The following is an 18637-nucleotide window of genomic DNA, read 5'->3' as shown; positions in this document are numbered from 1 at the left end:
TGGTCCTCACTTGGGATGAATAATTTTATTCGTTCAAATATTTCTTTCTGGTCTAGACGTCTGTCTTTGTTGTTCTCCCTATTGGCAACCATTGTTATTGAAAATAATACCTGAAAAATATCTGAAAGGGCTCGCTAATTTTGTATAGGAAATAAATTCACAGCGGAGCAGCGTGATAGATTAGACTTTAATCCTTTTCCTACCTAAAAAAGGAGGATTTTGCTCAGCAGTGGTATGGTACAAACTAGCAGAGACGTGACTTTCAAGCTCTCGCTGGGCAATCACAGAAAGTAAGAAGCTATGGCAGTAAGCTTAGTATAGATATGGTGAAACCTTTTGATCGCGTCTGGTACAAAGCTCTTTTTACGAAGTTACGAACTTACAGTCTCTGCGAGGGATTAATATACACTGGGGTAACAAGTTTTCTTGATGGATGTAGAATCAAGGTTACTGGCAACAGAGTAATGTATGCATGGAAACCATGCCTATTAATGCTTAGTCTTTCAAGACTTTGACTTCATTCAACGCCAGGTGGTTCGTATTGTCAATGATTGGAAAGTTATAGAAAGACGATGTAGCACCTTTAAGCGTTTAACTGAGGTAGGACACAGCAGGAATTTCCTGCTCAAAATATGGAGCAGCCCGACTGGGGTAGTACCGCGACCTTACAGAAGATCACAGCAAAATAATACTGTTTTCAAGCAGTATTGTGTTCCTGTTGGTGAGTAAGGTGACCAGAGCTCCTGAGGGAATTGGGGATTGGGTCGGCAACGCGCTTGCGATGCTTCTGGTGTTGCAGGCGTCTATAAGCTACGGTAATCGCTTACCATCAGGTGAGCCGTACGCTTGTTTGCCGACCTAATGACATAAAAAAAAGCGTAAATAGAGACGTTGTATCTCTGTTTCCTTTTTACCGTCTGTATAGTGATTGTTTTGAAGGACTCTCCAATATGGAACCTCCGTCATATTTCTATTATTGTACCCTTCGTCACAGCAATTGGATACGTGATTTGCATCGAATCAGAGGAGCTTCTCGTAACTTTTTTTTTGGTTAAATATAAACTCTAGAATGGTCTATGTCCTGACGTTTTCCAGGACACATATTTAATCTAAAGGCTGGTGAGAAACTCACATTTTCTATAAATTTTCAGAAATTCATATTTTACATCAGATCCAGTCGCACGTTTTTGATGTAAAACTTCTTTACACACACTTGACTTGGGGAGAAAGCTAGTGAATGTGTGTCAAGAGTGTTACGAAAAGGGTGATCGCGCGAGGCAAATGGGTGAGATATAAGTTAGTGAAGATAGAGAGAGAGACATAGAAACCTATATCACTGTAGGGACAACTAAAGAAGTTTTACTTTAGTCGTGTCTTCTAAAACACATTCGTTTCTAGAGTTCCGTACCTCAAAAGGAAAAAACGGAACCCTTATGGATCACTTTGTTGTCCGTCTGTCTGTTAAAACTCTTTTTCTCAGAAACACGTGAAGGTGTCAAGCTGAAATTCATATCAATTACTCAAGTATATTGTGCTGTGTGGCTACGGGTGCTGTGTGGCTACGGCACTAAAGAATTTAGTCACCCCCTCTCTTCCCGTGGGTGTCGTAAGAGGCGACTAAGGGATAACAAGGTTCCACAACCACCTTGGAACTTAAGAAGCCGACCGATGGCGGGATAACCATCCAACTGCTGGCTTTGAAATACACAGGCCGAAGACGGGCAGCAGCGTCTTCGGTGCGACAAAGCCAGTACTGCGGTCACCAACCCGCCTGCCCAGCGTGGTGACTATGGGCAAAACACATGAGTTCACGCTATTTTGGCGTCAACTTGTGGAGGCCTATGTCCAGCAGTGGACTGTATAGGCTGTAATGATTGTCGCTTGGAGCTGTGAAATAATCAAACTTCTAAGTCAACGCAATCAAAAGATTCAGCCATTTATGCTGCAAATTTACGACAGTCACAAGGGAGTCACCTACAGTGTATTTCCGGTGAACTCAGAATCTTGAAAATTGGTACGAAATAACGTCTTAGAACACAGATACAGGAAAATTTGCGAAAAGTATAAATTTTTGTGACATCAAAAATATTTTTAATAATTTTGTTTGTACGGAACCCTAACCCGGTTTTTTTTTTTAAAGTAAGGGGAACCTAAATATAAAAAAAAGTGTCATTAAACCTATTTGCTCGAATCTGTTTGATTCAAACTTGACAGTAGGCTTGGGCTTAATCATGGCTTAATCGGACGTTTTCAGGTGCGCACTCTTTTCGTACAATTCGATAATTGTGTTTGCAGGCAAACGAAGGAAAACCGACTTCAATTATATTGACAAGTAATACAACGTAGGTAGACAAAAAAAATATCAAGTAAATACGCATTATCAAAGATTACTCCAAACACAGACATATAAGAGATATGTCTGTGACTCCAAAAGTTGTAATCAGATCTCAATGAAATTTAAATGTGGCCACATGATAAACATCGTCTTTCGATTAAATTAAAAATCATAAAAATCGGTATATCCAGTAAAAAGTTATGCGGATTTTCGGGAGTTTCCCCCGATTGCTCTGGGACCCCATCATAATAATCTGGTTTCCTTATCATGGTACCAAAGTAGGGATATCTACTTTCCAAAAAAAAAAAGAATTATTGAAATCGGTCCATAAACGACGGAGTTATCCCCGAACATACATTAAAAAAAAACATATATACGGTCGAATTGAGCAACCTCCTTCATTTTTTGAAGTCGGTTAAAAAATGTATTAGTACACCTTATTAGTACTATTAGTACTTAGTAGTATCCAGATTTTTTGACCCAATGATAGTAAATAGTACCTGGCTACAAAAGAGTGTACAGGTTGAAATTCTTTTTTTTTTCCATCATCATCATCATTTTCCTGCCCTTATCCCACTTATGTAGGGTCGGCACAACATGTTTTCCTCTTCCATTCCTCTCTATTATTCGTCACTTCAGCGCTTACTCCTTTTTTTTCTCATATCCTCACTCATACAATCCATCCATCGCTTTTTTGGTCTGCCGATCGCTCTTCGTCCTTCGACATTCACCCCTAACATTTTTTACCAACATAGCGTTTAATAGCGCTAACCTATTGCTCTTCATTTTCTCTGTCACGAGTGCTACTTTCAAACTTACCCTTATGTATTCATTTCTAATCCGATCTTTCCTCGTTACTCCACACATCCATCTTAGCATTCTCATCTCGGCTGCGTGCACTCTTCTTTCATCCGTCACTTTTGTTGCCCAACATTCTGATCCATACATTACGACAGGTCTTATGATCGTTTTATAGATTTTCCCCTTTAGTTTAAGTTTTTCATCATTTTGATATATATATTTTTTGTCTTCTAGCACTACTTTCTTGTCTATACAATTGTGAAATAAGCAACCCTATTATACACATTATTTGATTGCCATAAATATAACGTAAACAAATACCTTTTACATAAAAGTGTACCTATTTAAAAGGTTTTTAACCCGAGACTAAACATCATCTCGGACAGTCTGACAGTATGATACTCGGACTCATAGACATACAATACAAACTCGTCGGACCGCGGTGAACGGTGATAGTTGATAGTACTGTTACAGTGTACGATTAGTCCGATTAGGTCCGAATAGCGATTGACATTTGGTACTATTACATTTCATACCTTACTAAGTAACGTAACCTTTTAGTACATCGTACATGTGCTACCCAAGACTAATAGACGTACAATACAAACTCGTCGGACCGAGGTGAACTGTGATAGTTGATAGTACTATTACAGTGTACGATTAGTCCGATTAGGTCCGAATAGCAATTGAAGTTTGGAACTATTACATTTCGTACCTTACTAATACTAAGTAACGTAAACTTTTAATACATCGTACATGTGCTACCCAAGATTACTTGACAGACAAAAAATTTAATACATTTTAACAGCACTTTATGTAAAAACTCAATATTCGGATTCATTATCATATTCGCAAATGTCAAAGTCAATTGTTCGCATTCAAAAACGCTTTCGCGAATGTTGTGAATTCAGCATTCGTTACATCACTAGATAATAAAAATATCGAATGATTAACTATATCAATTTGTACATTGTAACAATCTTATCATATAGCATATATACCATTCATATACTCTTTGAATCATAAAAAATGTGTCGAAATTATGAATGACGTGTGAGTGTGACTAAAGTTTTTTAGGTGTGAATTGTTATAAAGTAATACAAATATGGTCTAGATAAAAAAAAATTGCGTATATTTGCGTCTACTTTATTTGTAATTTATTTAAAATTGGTAGTATTAAAAAAGTTTTGTTTACGTTGTAGGAAATTATTTCTTAAATAGGCAATAATATTCATAATGTCTCGACTGAATAACACTGATGCCTTGGAAAGGCAATTAGCTGACTTGCAAATGTCGAAGGATATAAATTCTCCTGGAAAAATAAAGAAGATACCACCAGCTGTGCCGCCCAAGAAGAAAGCTCAGCCGCAAGTTCCGCATAGTGCTGTTGTCAACACATTACGTGAACCTTCTTATTCAACAAAGATAACTCCTTTGCAAAATGCGCCACCGCCTCCACCACCACCTCCGACGTATAGCAATGTTCCAAGAGATTCTAGCAATATCCGTCCCATGCACAAAGATTATGCAAATTTAACTCAACTGTCACTTCCCTCTCATTCGTATCAAAACAATATAACCACACCTTCTAAAAGTTATGCTCCTATGTATAGTAATGTTCCTCAGTATAAAGTAAGCAACAATCCACCCTTGCCCCCCCCACCTCCTTTTCATGTCACGTCGAAGTCTTTTGATCCTAATCATAATGAAGAACTGATTCCTCCACCGTCTCCTGTCAGCTCTAATTACAGTGAATTAATGAGAGCCACGGCGAACTTGAATTTTAACCAGGACCGTCCACCCTATCCTGCTATATATCAAAACGAGTACCCTGAATATGGAGTGTCACAAGCATCAACATATGAGTCACTTTATGAACCTATTAATTTACACCCACAAAGTAATCCAGTACAGGCTACTAAACAACCAACCAATCAAAGTTATAAAAACAATATGAAACCAATAGGGAAATCACCTATGCTGAAGGAAGAAGAGGTTGATGCATTAACTAATATGCTTGTTCAATCTATATCTGGCAGCTCTGAATTCTTTGGCATATGTGTGAAATGTGATCAACAAGTTGTAGATGAGAGTTCTGGCTGCACCGCAATGGGAAAAATGTATCATGTGAAATGTTTTTGTTGCCACAAATGTAATACAAATTTGCAAGGAAAACCATTTTATGCAGTTGAAGGGAATCCTTATTGCGAGGCAGATTATTATGAAACCTTGGAAAAATGTTCAGTATGTAATAATCCCATTTTAGACAGAATTTTGAGAGCTACTGGTAAACCCTATCATCCAACTTGTTTCACTTGTGTTGTATGTGGTAAAAGTCTCGATGGTATACCATTTACAGTGGATGCTATGAATCAGATTCATTGCATTGAAGATTTTCACAAAAAGTTTGCACCTAGATGTTGTGTATGTGAACTACCAATAATGCCTGAAGAAGGGGAAGAGGAAACCGTAAGAGTTGTTGCTCTAGACCGAAGTTTTCATGTCCGATGTTACAAGTGTGAAGATTGTGGCCTTCTCTTGTCGTCTGAAGCAAGGGGGCGTGGATGCTATCCTCTTGATGATCATATTCTTTGCAAAGCTTGCAATGCTCATCGTATTCGTATGATCACTAATGTAATGACTACAGATTTATAAAATTATTACATTTATTTATCTAAGCTAGTGCTAGGGTTCATTGATTTCGACAAAAACTGCAAAATCACATTTAACAAAAATACTGTAAGTTTATATATGCCATAACTTTTAAGTAAAGCAACATGAAATTTAGATAGAAGTGTATCTTTTAAATATTTATTTGTAATTTTTAAACATTTTGGCAATCTTGCCAATATATTATTTCAATATAATTAGTTAACTAGAGGATAAGATTATATTATAAGTATACTTATATATTTTTCTGGGGATTAAAACCAATAATAAATGTAATAAATTGACATATATTTTTATATAATGAGATAGATTACTTTGAAGACTGAAGAGGTAGCAATATTTTTGCATTTATATACAATATTATAAAATCATAAATTAATCTTGTTAAAAAAAATGTGATATTTAGAAATTATATGACTAAAAACAAAGACGTATTCATACTAACTTATTAAAAAGCATTATAAATGCTATATAATATATTGTGCTTATGCTATAAATAATTATAATATGACAGCTGTAATAAAAATATATAATAAAGTAAATGTTATAAAATATATTTGTTTTTTTTTAATGAGAACTTGTTATAATTATTATATTTCCTTTTCCGTTTAAACTTTACTAGAAAATAAAAGACAGAAATAGAATCCGATAAATAGTTAAAGAAAATCTGAGAACGGTTTTGATTTTGAAATCTCTTCGGATTAAGATAATAAATACTCAAATAATATTGTATAAAAGTTTATTATATACAAAAAGCTACAAAATTTACAATACTGGCTGAAAATACAATAAAAATAAAGGCACTTACATCACAGTCTAATAATTTTTGGAATGTATTTGCATGTAATATTAGAAAAAAAAAATTATAATACTTGTTAATTTTTTATAAAATTTTGAGACAAGTATTCAGTTTTAAAAGGCAAATTGAAATTATGCTCACTTGAAAATTTGAAATCCTTTATATCTATTAAAATGTACATGTTTAAAATACAATAATACTTTTATGTTATCTTTTCACTACATATTTGTATTTTTATTAAAATGGGCCAATAGATAATATTTAAAACCTTGTTTGTTTTTATTTTAATTTATAGAATTTCTGTAAAACTGAAAACACAACACTTCTAACTTAAAACATAACTGAATATAACTACATTATCATTATTTATTTAAGTAATAAGATATGACAAAATCTATATTAACCTCTTAAGGCCCAACCTAAATTAAATATAAGTAATTATGAATCATGGCGCAAAAAACTAGTTAAGTGAAAGTAGCTGCTGCCCAAGACTTTAATCTTTTTTTTCAATTGCCACTGTTAACATAACAAATTTTAACTTAAAATGAAAAACTGACAATGTTAAGATTAAAGATGTGTCCAAAGTTTGGTTATTTTGATAGAAGTTATGAATAGTCGGATTTCTTTAAATTAAATAAAAAAAATAGGTTTACATCTTGTCATAATTGTAGGTCACTAGTTGCAACATCAATATTTATTATAATATGTAATATTTTAGTCCCCTAATTAGGTCTTTAAGCCTTACGAGGTTAAAGACAAAATAATAAACTCAACAAGAGAAGATGAGACAACTTACCTAAACACAAAATTTTAATGAGTACAGTTGCTTTTTCTTGTCTTTTCTTAAATGCCTAATGACTACATTACGTTTTAAAAGTAAAATTGTAATCAGTCAATGTTCCAATATGTCTGTTTGCTTGCTTGTAATTAAATTATCAAAATAACAACATGTTAATGAAGAACATTAATAAAATGACTACACTTACGGTGAGATCATGTTAATATTGACTTGCTTTAAGTACAAAAATATTTAAGATTTTAATCCAACGCTATGCTGAATTGAAACCATTTAATAATTCACTATGTAGTAGTTATCATGTAGGAACTTATTTAAATTGGTCTAATAATCATCCACTACACTTTATGTCTTAACTTAGTATTAAACCGTGGTGGGCTAAGCACCTGCTTCATAAATAATGACTTTTTTTCCTTAATATTTTTTGAAGGCACATCCGTTTTATTTACAGAACAATTCTTTTCGTCATTTAATGTAGCATTCGATAGTATTTGAGGAGATAGTTCTGTTTGATTATTATGATCAAATTGATTATGAACATTCATTATGTTGGAGTCTATTTGTTGGGCAACATTTTCCGAACAGTGATATAAAATTTCCTCATCGGAATGTAAGTTAGCCTTTGGTTCAAATCTATCTCTTAAAATAGAAAATTTTCGCCTTGGTCTGCTCCGTACATTTTTCTTAATGTTTGATATCTTAGATGCTGTTGTATTAACTAAGTTTGGGGGTGATTCTTTCTGTATTAAAGACTGTAATGAAGGAGTCTTCCGACTTAGAGAAACATCTTCAATTGAATTTAAAGGTAATGAATTGTCAGTAACTAGTTGCCATAAAAAGTCAATATCTTTATTTGAGAGATCATGAATTTGTTGTTCTGGTTTATTATTAAGTTTTTTGTTTTGAGGTGTTGTGCAAATTGACTTTTGCCTTCGTGTAATATTTTTGTTTTGACTCTTATTGCTATCTATGCTAAGATTAGTAGACACTGGTAAAATATTTGAGTGTTTTACACTTGATTCAAACTTTGAGCCATGTGATACATCTAAAATACATTCTTTTTCTGGTAAGGTTTCCATTTTATTGCTTAAATCAAACTTATAAGGTTCTTTCCATATAGCTTTCTTAAGGTTTGTCTCCGATTTGTCAGCTCCGATTGCTGAATGAAACTGTGGAGAGTCCCACTGATGCTCCCTTCTGTGATATAAATTTCTTGGAGAATTGGTTACTGTTGCTTTTCTAATTTCATCTATAGTTGCTACAAGAGAACTTTCTGAATTTAATCTTTTTTTGCATGATACGTCAATATCACCTAAATCATCAAGTTCTTCTAAAATTGGTTCTAAGTGATTAGGGTCTTTAGTACTATCTATCATGCAAGGTTTGGCCAGGAAAGTGTCATCATTAGAATGACACATTACTGTATTAACATAATCTTCTTGACTACTTCTTTCAAATTTCACAAAAACATTAGAATAAGTATGCGCCTTTTTAGGGAATGGTGGTGCAGCTAATATAGCGTTTTTTAATTCTTGCGATATACAACTACTTATTTCCGAGCTACCTGAAGTCAAAGTGTCTCTACTTCTATCTCGGACAACGCTGCCATCGTGCAACCAATTTTCAATATCACAGTAACCATTCCATGACCTTAAGCCCCAAGCTTCTCTAGCAATATTTACTGCACATATATTTTCATAATCATGCACTGATAATATTTCTGTTGGAGTATCCAGATCACGTTTTGATTGCAGTATTTCACTTGTTATACCATTCTTTATCTTATCCTTCTTTGTATACATTTCTTTAAGTATGTCAAGTGCTATTCTTTGTATGTTTTCAATATCAGCATCTTGATTTCCAACTTTTATATTTTTCAATGCACTCAAACAAAGTTTTTGTACGATATTCTCGTTAAATGTGTTAATGTCTGAGCTATTGATATCACTGAAGCTTAAATCTAGATCCATGTCTATTGAATCCGACGAAGTTTTTTTATTGGAGCCATCAGTGTCGTGGCTAATTTCTGAACTATCAGTCTTGATGGTTTTAACATAATCTTCATTTATCATATTGCAATTCTCTAAGTTTAAGTTAGTCAAATCATCTGATGAGCATATTCCGCGACGTTTTTGTATATTTAACGAACTGGAAGTGATTTCATCAATAGAACTCTCTAAATTTTCAATTGAAGATAGTTTCAATGTTAATTCTGTTGGTGAACAAATTTTCTTTTTAGTAATTTTCATATTTGTTTGATTATTTTGATTTTCTCTCTTTATGGTTGCAGATTGTGGTGTATTTTCAATAGAGTACATTTCGATGCTTGATATATCCATGCTTAAATTACCCACTGGAGCTGATGTAAAGGTTGGTGAACCTGATCTAGCTATCCAATGATCTAATAAGAACTTATTATCACTATCATTTGGCGGTAGTTGCTGATTGCTTGTGGTAGTATCATTTCTGTAAAATACAAAAGAAACATTCTTATACTGTTTCAAATTAAACTTTATTACCATAAATTTTTAATCTTTCATTCATAAAATTGTAGTCTTTTTATCGACAATTTCATTATTTATATTTATTATATCTATGCAAATAAATAAAATTGGTGTATCTGTTTGTAATATTAAAATAATTGTTTGCAGACAAACGAAAAAAAACTGACTTCAATTACATCGACAAGTAATACAACGTTGGTCGACGAAAAAAGACTCAAATAAATTTAAATGGGACCAATTGACACACACCACCTTTCGATTAAAAAAAAAATTGTCGAAATCGGTCCACCCGGTCAAAAGTTCTGATGTAACTAAATAAAAAAAAATACAGTCGAATTGAGAACCTCCTCCTTTTTTGGAAGTCGGTTAATAACCGATTTTTACTAAATGATTATGATGTATAAACAGTACATATACCAAAATAACATTTTTTTCAATTTTTGTCGGTCTGTCTGTTTGTTCCGGCTAATCTCTGAAACGGCTAGGCCGATTTTGACGGGACGTCCACTGGTAGATAGCTGATGTAATAAGAAGTAACTTAGGCTACTTTTATTTTAGAAATTTATGTATTTTTTAACTCGACGAACTGAACAATAACTTTTTGTTAAAATCCACGCGGACGAAGTCGCGGGCACGGCTAGTAATAATAATAATGTTATAGCATAAAAGATTTTAAACTTTCACAGTCACAATGAACATAACAGTGTCGTAGTCGAGGGTGACTTTGATCGCCAGAAACGTCACCGAAATATCGGGAGTTTCAAGACAATAGTCATCAATAAATTAATAGACCTAAACATCTTCGATGAATCTCATCTTTACTGAAATCAAGTCCGCTAAAATATTTTACTAAGTAATTCCAACTACAGCATATTCCATAAAGATTTACCTTGTATCATTATCTTTGTTGGCACTTTTAAAAGATCTAACATGATTTAATCCATTTTGTTTATTGTTTTTGTTTTCACAATTATTTGCCACAACTTTATTATTCAATTCAACATCATCTTGATTCTTCCAGGGAATGGGCCCTTTTGAATGGAAGAACCTGTAGTATAATATCATTGCCATCATACCTGGAAATAAATAGGATTGCAATATGTAATGATAATTATTTATAAACTTTTGATTGTAAACCCCAATAGACATACAATGAAATTAACAACAAAAAGAAGAGTTGCACAATAAAACTTTATTACTCAAAAACAAAAAAAAGTTCACTATTTCAGACAACATTAGTAATTTACAACTTTAGAGGATAGATATAAAAAATAATTATATTTTGCTTTAGCAATATTATAAGCTTACCAATTAGTGTTCCAACTATTACACAAACAGTTGCAGATATGGACCATAATTTCTTTTGCTTTTCTGAATCGGATATCAGTACGTACAAGAATAAACTTCCAAAATTTTGTGTGACTATTAATGTGTAAAACATTAAGAGGCGATACCTTGTATGGCCTTCACGTAAATTGATATAACAGAAGCAGTACACAAAACCCATTACAGCATTGTAAAATGTTTCTTCTAATTTATTTGGACAGAATGTCGTTTTCTGTGTAATTATCCAAAATGTCATGGCTGACCAGTGTAAGCCTAAAAGAATATAGAATCATAAATTTTATTAAGTTCTATTTAACCATTTAATAATAGATTACAAGACTAAGACTGTTTCACCGATTACCATTACCACTATTAGACAGAAGATGATAGTATCCAATGGATAAAAATTAATAGTATATTATTTTTTTGCACCACCGAATACTACTATATTTATGCAATATTTCTATTTATAGTTGTGAATCCAAGACACAATTCTTCAATTACAAAGTTTCTTGATGGAGGCGGAACAAGCCCTAATAGCTTATTCTATCTCCAGGTCTTAGTCTATTCATAAGTTATGTGCAGGATAAACTTTAAAAAATACTGGTGAAACATGCCCTATCTAACACATGTAACTATTAACATTTTTATAATAATTGAATGATGAATTTTAACTCCATTCAAGTTAATGACCACAATAGATTAACCTACTAATTAACATAATATGTTACTGTTACCTTGTTTATGTTATTTTGACTAATGAATTTAATCTAGTTCTAGTTAATGACTGCAACATATTAAGTGACTATATAACATACATTACTGTTAACCATTCTATGTTAATTGATCAATGAATTTTCTTGAGCTAACATTACTGTTAACAACTATATGCTGACTACATGACAAATTATATAGGTGACATAAGGAGAAACTGATTATTTGTTAGTCAATCAAATCTATCTTACCTAAAGGTATCAACGCCCATATACCAAATATAATAGTAAATAAAAGTATTCCAGCAATCCTTCCAATCAATATACCAAAGTGCCATGTTAATTTCAATACAATGGAACTCCATTTAAAATTACTGGTATTAAAACTTGTAATACTGTAAATATATGTTACACAACCCCATATCACAGACGCTATCGAGGCAACTAGAGCAAACACTGAAAAAGAATTTGACGAATTTTTGAACTATAAAGTAATATTTTCAATGATAACATTTCTTTTTATACTATAAATATTTAAAACAAGTATAATTTTAATTTGTAACATGAAAATTCAAGTGCTTTTAAAGCCTACTTGATTGATTAAAGTAATTTTCTATTTTGAATAATGTACAACTTTTGATAATTATTAAATATTTTAAATTTTACAATACTACATTAAATTAGTACAAAAAAAAAAAAAAAAAGTAAAATATGTAGTGACTTATTTTATTACCTTTTGTGTGATAATTTTCATTTAGCATAATAACAGCATATGTTTGTAATATAATTTGCGGTACGGTTCCTGTAAATATGTACAAAAAGTGCAACAAACTTAGATCATTACGCTGGCATATTAATTTTTGCGTTTTCATTGACTCTAAGTTCTTGCATGAGAATACTTTTTGTAGGTATATAATGTACCTATAAAAAAGGAAAGAAATCATAAATTTTTGAAATTTATTTAGATAAATGTTTTCTTTATAAGTTTTTTACCTTTCTAATAAACCAACTAGACTACAATGAGTTATCCAATGACGTAGATTTGATTCCTGGTCAATAATAAACCATCGCAATGAAAAAATATTTATTAGAATGTTTGGAGAAAGTATAAATATCATCGTCGACAAAGCCCAATATAAATAGCCATCCTTACAATACTCTGCAAAAACTAAAATATCTGAAATAAAAATATTACTGCATAAAAAAAAAATACTATAACGAGACAAGAAAATTTTATCGTAAATACTTTGAAAGTTAGGATAAATATTTAGAAGTCATTAAACTTTGATAAAGGTTTTGCTAGAAGGGTCAAGTCTAATCACCTGTTGTTAAATCGGCAAGTATGGACACGAGAGATATAAAAACACTTAGAACATTAAAAACACAATAATTTTCGTCCTGTGTACAGGCAATCTTTCTATCTGTTTTAGTTCCTAGCCTACAAGCTTCTGCCATCGTACAAAATAATTCACATAATGTACTTTTGTAAAATTTTAACAGCCTTTTCTTGATGTAAACGTATATATACAAAAAAGCTCTTTCTTATATATCATTTACAAAATTTATATATGTCCAAACATATGAATCAATTCAACGGCGGCGCGGAGAGGTAGACGCAGAACCGAGGTCAACGCACTCCATTCGCTTGTAAGTTGTTGTAACACAGATAAAGTAATTAGAATAAGTAGCTCAGATAATTTTAAAACAGGCTAGAACTTTCGATATTGAATTATTGAAGATTTGTAGAACTTCTTATTTTGTTTTAAGAAAATTTTAAGTAAACAAGTGATTAAAACTTTATTTTAATACACTTATTTTATAGCCTTTTTTTTTTTTTTTTTTGCTATGTTACCTGTGCCATTTTTACTCATTCAGCACAGGGACTTTGGCGGGAACCTTGAAAAAGCGCGGTTGACTTTAAAATTTAATTTTAAAATTTTTCTGACAAGTGATTTTTTTTTAATAGCTAAAGTGTATTTAAAATATTGCTAATAACTGCTGAAAAGCACAATAGCAATGGAGGTAAACGAGGGGGGCGGGTCTCACCCGCCCGCCTCAAAAAAACGGCCACGGCCTACGGATGAAGGAGGAGGCTCTGGACCATCTGGCTGCGGTGATGAGCGAGATGCGTATTTACCGTACTACAAACCGAATTACAAAAGACTGTATCCGGAAAACTCACTAAACACAGATTTTAAAGTATATGTAGAATCCACAAATGACGATAGATTGGGTAACAAGAGCCCTATATACTTAAATCATATTTTCGCAATGGATGTAAAAGGTGTGACGGGTATTCAGAGGGTGAATGCAAATAAAATAGCAGTTATTTTTAAGCAATATAATACGGCCAATAACTTTATTAATAACACTATTTTCCTCACAAAATATAACATGAAGGCGTTCATACCGGCAGCGCAAATTGAAAAAACTGGCATCATTAGATTCGTTCCAGCGAATATATCTAACAAAGAACTTTACACAAGACTTTCTTCAATTTATGAAATAGTGGCAATAAGAAGGTTTTCAAAGAAAGTAGGACAAGAGCGCATTCCATTGCAGACTGTAAGCATAACCTTTTTATCTAATGTACTGCCTAATAATGTACAATATGATCTATTCTCGTACAGAGTTTTCGAATACATTCCACCATTACTACAGTGTTATAAGTGTTTTAAATTTAATCATTCAGCAAAGATTTGTAACGGTAAACAAAGATGTAGTATTTGCGGAGGTGAGCACTTGTATAAGGAATGTGATAAACCAACAGAAATCAGCTGCATAAATTGCAGTGGACCTCATCTTGCGATATCTAGATTATGTCCTATTAAAACAAAGAAGATTATCGAAAAGAAAAACAACATATCTTATGCAAGTGTCGCCTTTACAAAACAAGTCACCGCAAATGAAACAGATTTCCCTCCACTCCCATCACCAAAATCACAACCTGTAAAAAGTAATGTTATTGTAAATAAGTCTGTAAATATCTCTGCAAATAAGTCTGTACAAGATGTAAATAAAGTTAAAACAGTCCATTCTAAAGACCTTAAAAGTCAAATAATTTCCAACAACGATGTACTTATGGCCCTAGTGCAGACGTTGGTGGAATTAGCCAATAAAGATGACAGTATACCCACTAATTTTAAAACTATTAAAGATGCATTATTAAAAAACTTAACATAATGGATTGTGTAGGGCCTAGTTCTACACAATCCAAGTTACGTATTGCGCAGTATAACATTCAAAGTGCAAATAGTAAAAAACCTTTATTGATACAATTTTTAAAACAACAAAATATTGATATTTGCCTTCTTAATGAGACATGGTTAAAAGATAATAATTTTAAAATACCAGGGTATAATATTTACAACAAAAATTCAAATAATGCACATAATGGAGTTGCAATACTGATAAAACCATACCTTAAGTATAATATATTAAATACCAGATTTTATGAAGACATTCAAACAGTTGCTGTATCTGTATCAACAGGACATAGTAGTTTAACAATTCTCTGTGTATACTGTCCACCTTCAAGTGGGCGTATACGAATTAATAGACTCCGTTACATTATTAACGATCTACCAAAACCCATATTTATGAGTGGTGACTTTAATGCTCATCATATTGCATTTGGTTGTCAGTCAACGAAAGGTAGAGGTCAGGAGTTATTTAATTTAATTGATGACTTAGATTTGTGTATTTTAAATGATGGTAGACCTACAACTATAAATCGCCCTAGACAAACTTCTTCTGCCATTGATGTAAGCTTCATCAGTGGCAGCCTCGCACCACTATGTGAATGGTCTGTACATGATGATACAATGGGAAGTTACCATTATCCAACAATAACAGAGATTTTATTACATGTAGATAAATATCATCTCAATTCCCCTGTAGATAGGTTCATATATAAAAAAGCTGACTGGGCAACATACACAGCACTTTCCAAAACCATGTTTAATGATCTCATACTTCAATCACATGATCCTATTTCAACCTATAATAATTTCTGTCTTCATTTAGATACTCTTAAAGAGATGTCAATTCCAAAGCTCACTAAAACAAACACTTTCATAAGCAGGCCACCATCTCCCTGGTGGAATAGTATATGTGAACAAAGTGTTATTGCTTCTTATAATGCACTAAAACTATATAGAAAAGAGCCTACTATTGAAAATTATATTAATTACAAAAGAAAAGATGCCCAGAAAAAGAGAACAATTTCAGAACAGAAAAAAATTGGATGGAATAATTTATGTAACACTTTTAATAGAAATACTCACATAAGTAAAATTTGGAATTTATTAAAAATGTTTAAAGGCATAAGACCTAAGAATAAATCATATACAAATGAGTTTATATCTCCACTCTTGGATAAATTATCAGATAATAGCAACTTAATTGAAGTAGATCAACTGAACGTTCTTTTTGAAACCAACAATCACAACCCAAATTCTAATTTTTTACTGGATCCATTTTCATGGTCTGAATTTTTAACAAGCTTGCACTCTAGACGAAATACAACTCCTGGCTTAGATGATTATCCTTACATAGTAATTAAAAAGTTAGATGTATCTGCCCAAAAGTTGTTTCTTAGTATCCTCAATTTGCTTTGGCGTAATAAATCTATTCCACAGTCATGGAAAACACAGTGTGTTGTCCCAATACTTAAGCCCGACAAATCTCCTGAGTTTGCTAGTTCTTATAGACCAATTTCCTTGTCATCCTGTCTTGGTAAAATATTCGAAAATATGGTGAAAGTCCGTCTTGACTGGTATGTTGAATCCAAGTGTTTCATTCCACATATACAATATGGCTTCCGTAGAGGGCGTAGTAGTGCAGACAGTTTCACCTCTTTAATCTCTGACCTGAAAAATGCAAAACATAGAAAATTAAACACTGTTTGCGTATTCCTAGATGTTCAAAGTGCTTTTGATAGTGTTGATCCTGGTATACTAGTTCAAATCATGTCTAGGTTGGGTGTGCCCGGGCACTTATGTAAGTGGATTTTTAATTTTTTGAACAACAGAACAATCTATGCTAGGCATAACAATATTTTATATGGACCCAAATGTGCCTCAAAAGGCACAATGCAGGGTGCCACGCTATCTCCACTACTATACAATATATACACAAGTGAAATTTGTAAATATGTAAATAATAAGAATGTAAATATTTTACAATTTGCTGATGACATTGTATTATATAGCAGTAATTACAACTTAGAGATTGCAATAGATAATATGAACAAATCCTTATTTCAACTATTACAATATTATAATGATCGTTTACATTTAAAAATTAACCCCTCTAAAAGTAGTGTTATGTTTTTTGGCAATGAAACCTCAAATTCGAATGTTATTTACAATAATGAAATTATAAATAGAGTCACTTCAAAGAAGTTTTTAGGAATAATACTGGACCCAAAACTAACTTTTGAAGAACATATTAAATATGTATCCAAAAATGCTCACACAGGACTAAATGTTATCAGATCACTTTGTGGCGTAACATGGGGTGCAGACCCTAAAATATTGTCAATATTGTATAAAAGTATTGTTAGAAGTAACTTAGATTATAGCTCACTCGCTTATATGAATAGTTCTCATGTAAATAAATTAGACATATTGCAGAATAAGGCTTTAAGAATAATATCTGGTGCTATGTGCTCAACTCCCATAAGGGCCATGGAAGTTGAGACAAAAGTGATGCCTTTGATTTTGAGGCGAATATTACTTGCTGAAAGATACTGTCTCAAACTAATAGCATCAAACAATACTCAAGTAATAAATAAAATTGTACCTTATATAGATAGAACACCAAGAAGACCATTAATAACAGCACAAGGTCTATTATGTGGTAATTCTCCAACACTGTCCGATATACTTCTGGAAATAGACAATAGGTTTTCTAAAATTAGAAAACAGTTTCCATGGCCATGTTACTCTTTCTCTTATCAATGTATTTCACATCCAATTAATATAGTTCAACAGACAATAAACAATAATTCGGAAATGCTTAAATTTTTAGAGGAAAATACAATGTACTATGTTATCTACACTGATGGGAGCAAAGCAAGTGATTATGTACATGCTGCTCTATATGATCCACAAGCAAAATTTTCTTCAAGTTTTATTCTGCATGAACCCTGCTCTATATTTACGGCAGAGGCATATGCAGTGTATCAGGCATTAATGCGTATTCGCGAAATCAATAACATTAAATATTTTTTAATAATTTCTGATTCCTTGAGTTTGATAACAGCTTTAAGTACCCTCACAGTTAAATACAAGTCTAATTATATACTTTATTTCATTAAACAAATAATTCACCAATACCATAATAAAAATATTCAAATTTTCTTTCTATGGGTGCCTTCCCACAAAGGTATCTCTGGCAATGAAATGGCTGATAAAACTGCATATGAAGGAGTTAATGCTGTTGACGTTAGAAATGCAATGAATGTTCCTATGTCCGATTACTTGCAATGTATTGACCAGAATACTCAAAAGTTGTGGTTAGAAATGTGGAAGAAAGATCAAGATACGAAAGGAAAATGGTATGGGAGCATACAAGAAAGTTTACCTGCAAGACCTTGGTATCATCGTATGCAAGATGCTACTAGAGACTTTATTACTATCATAAATAGACTACGTTTTGGTCATAATACTGCACCGTCACACCTTGCTC

At 32.5% G+C, this 18637-nt stretch overlaps 2 protein-coding genes across 2 annotated transcripts; one reads left to right on the top strand and one right to left on the bottom strand.

The window, feature by feature from the left end:
- The first annotated feature begins 4325 nt into the window (after positions 1-4325).
- On the top strand, positions 4326-6340 carry LOC123661597 (lipoma-preferred partner homolog). The gene has a single exon (XM_045596555.1). It carries the CDS (start codon positions 4373-4375, stop codon positions 5789-5791), a length of 1419 nt encoding a protein of 472 aa, XP_045452511.1. The 5' UTR covers positions 4326-4372; the 3' UTR covers positions 5792-6340.
- A 1399-nt stretch (positions 6341-7739) lies between these two features.
- On the bottom strand, positions 7740-13399 carry LOC123661875. Its single transcript, XM_045596814.1, has 7 exons — positions 13267-13399; positions 12938-13121; positions 12678-12865; positions 12197-12400; positions 11214-11504; positions 10795-10981; positions 7740-9867 (listed from the first exon to the last, which is right to left on the bottom strand). The coding sequence occupies exons 1-7, from the start codon at positions 13397-13399 to the stop codon at positions 7740-7742; spliced, it is 3315 nt and encodes a 1104-aa protein (XP_045452770.1).
- Positions 13400-18637: the final 5238 nt, after the last annotated feature.

Source organism: Melitaea cinxia, chromosome 17 (genome assembly GCF_905220565.1).
Source record: "Melitaea cinxia chromosome 17, ilMelCinx1.1, whole genome shotgun sequence".
In the NCBI taxonomy this organism is placed as follows: Eukaryota; Metazoa; Arthropoda; class Insecta; order Lepidoptera; family Nymphalidae; genus Melitaea; species Melitaea cinxia.
This window is presented reverse-complemented; position numbering and strand designations above follow the sequence as displayed.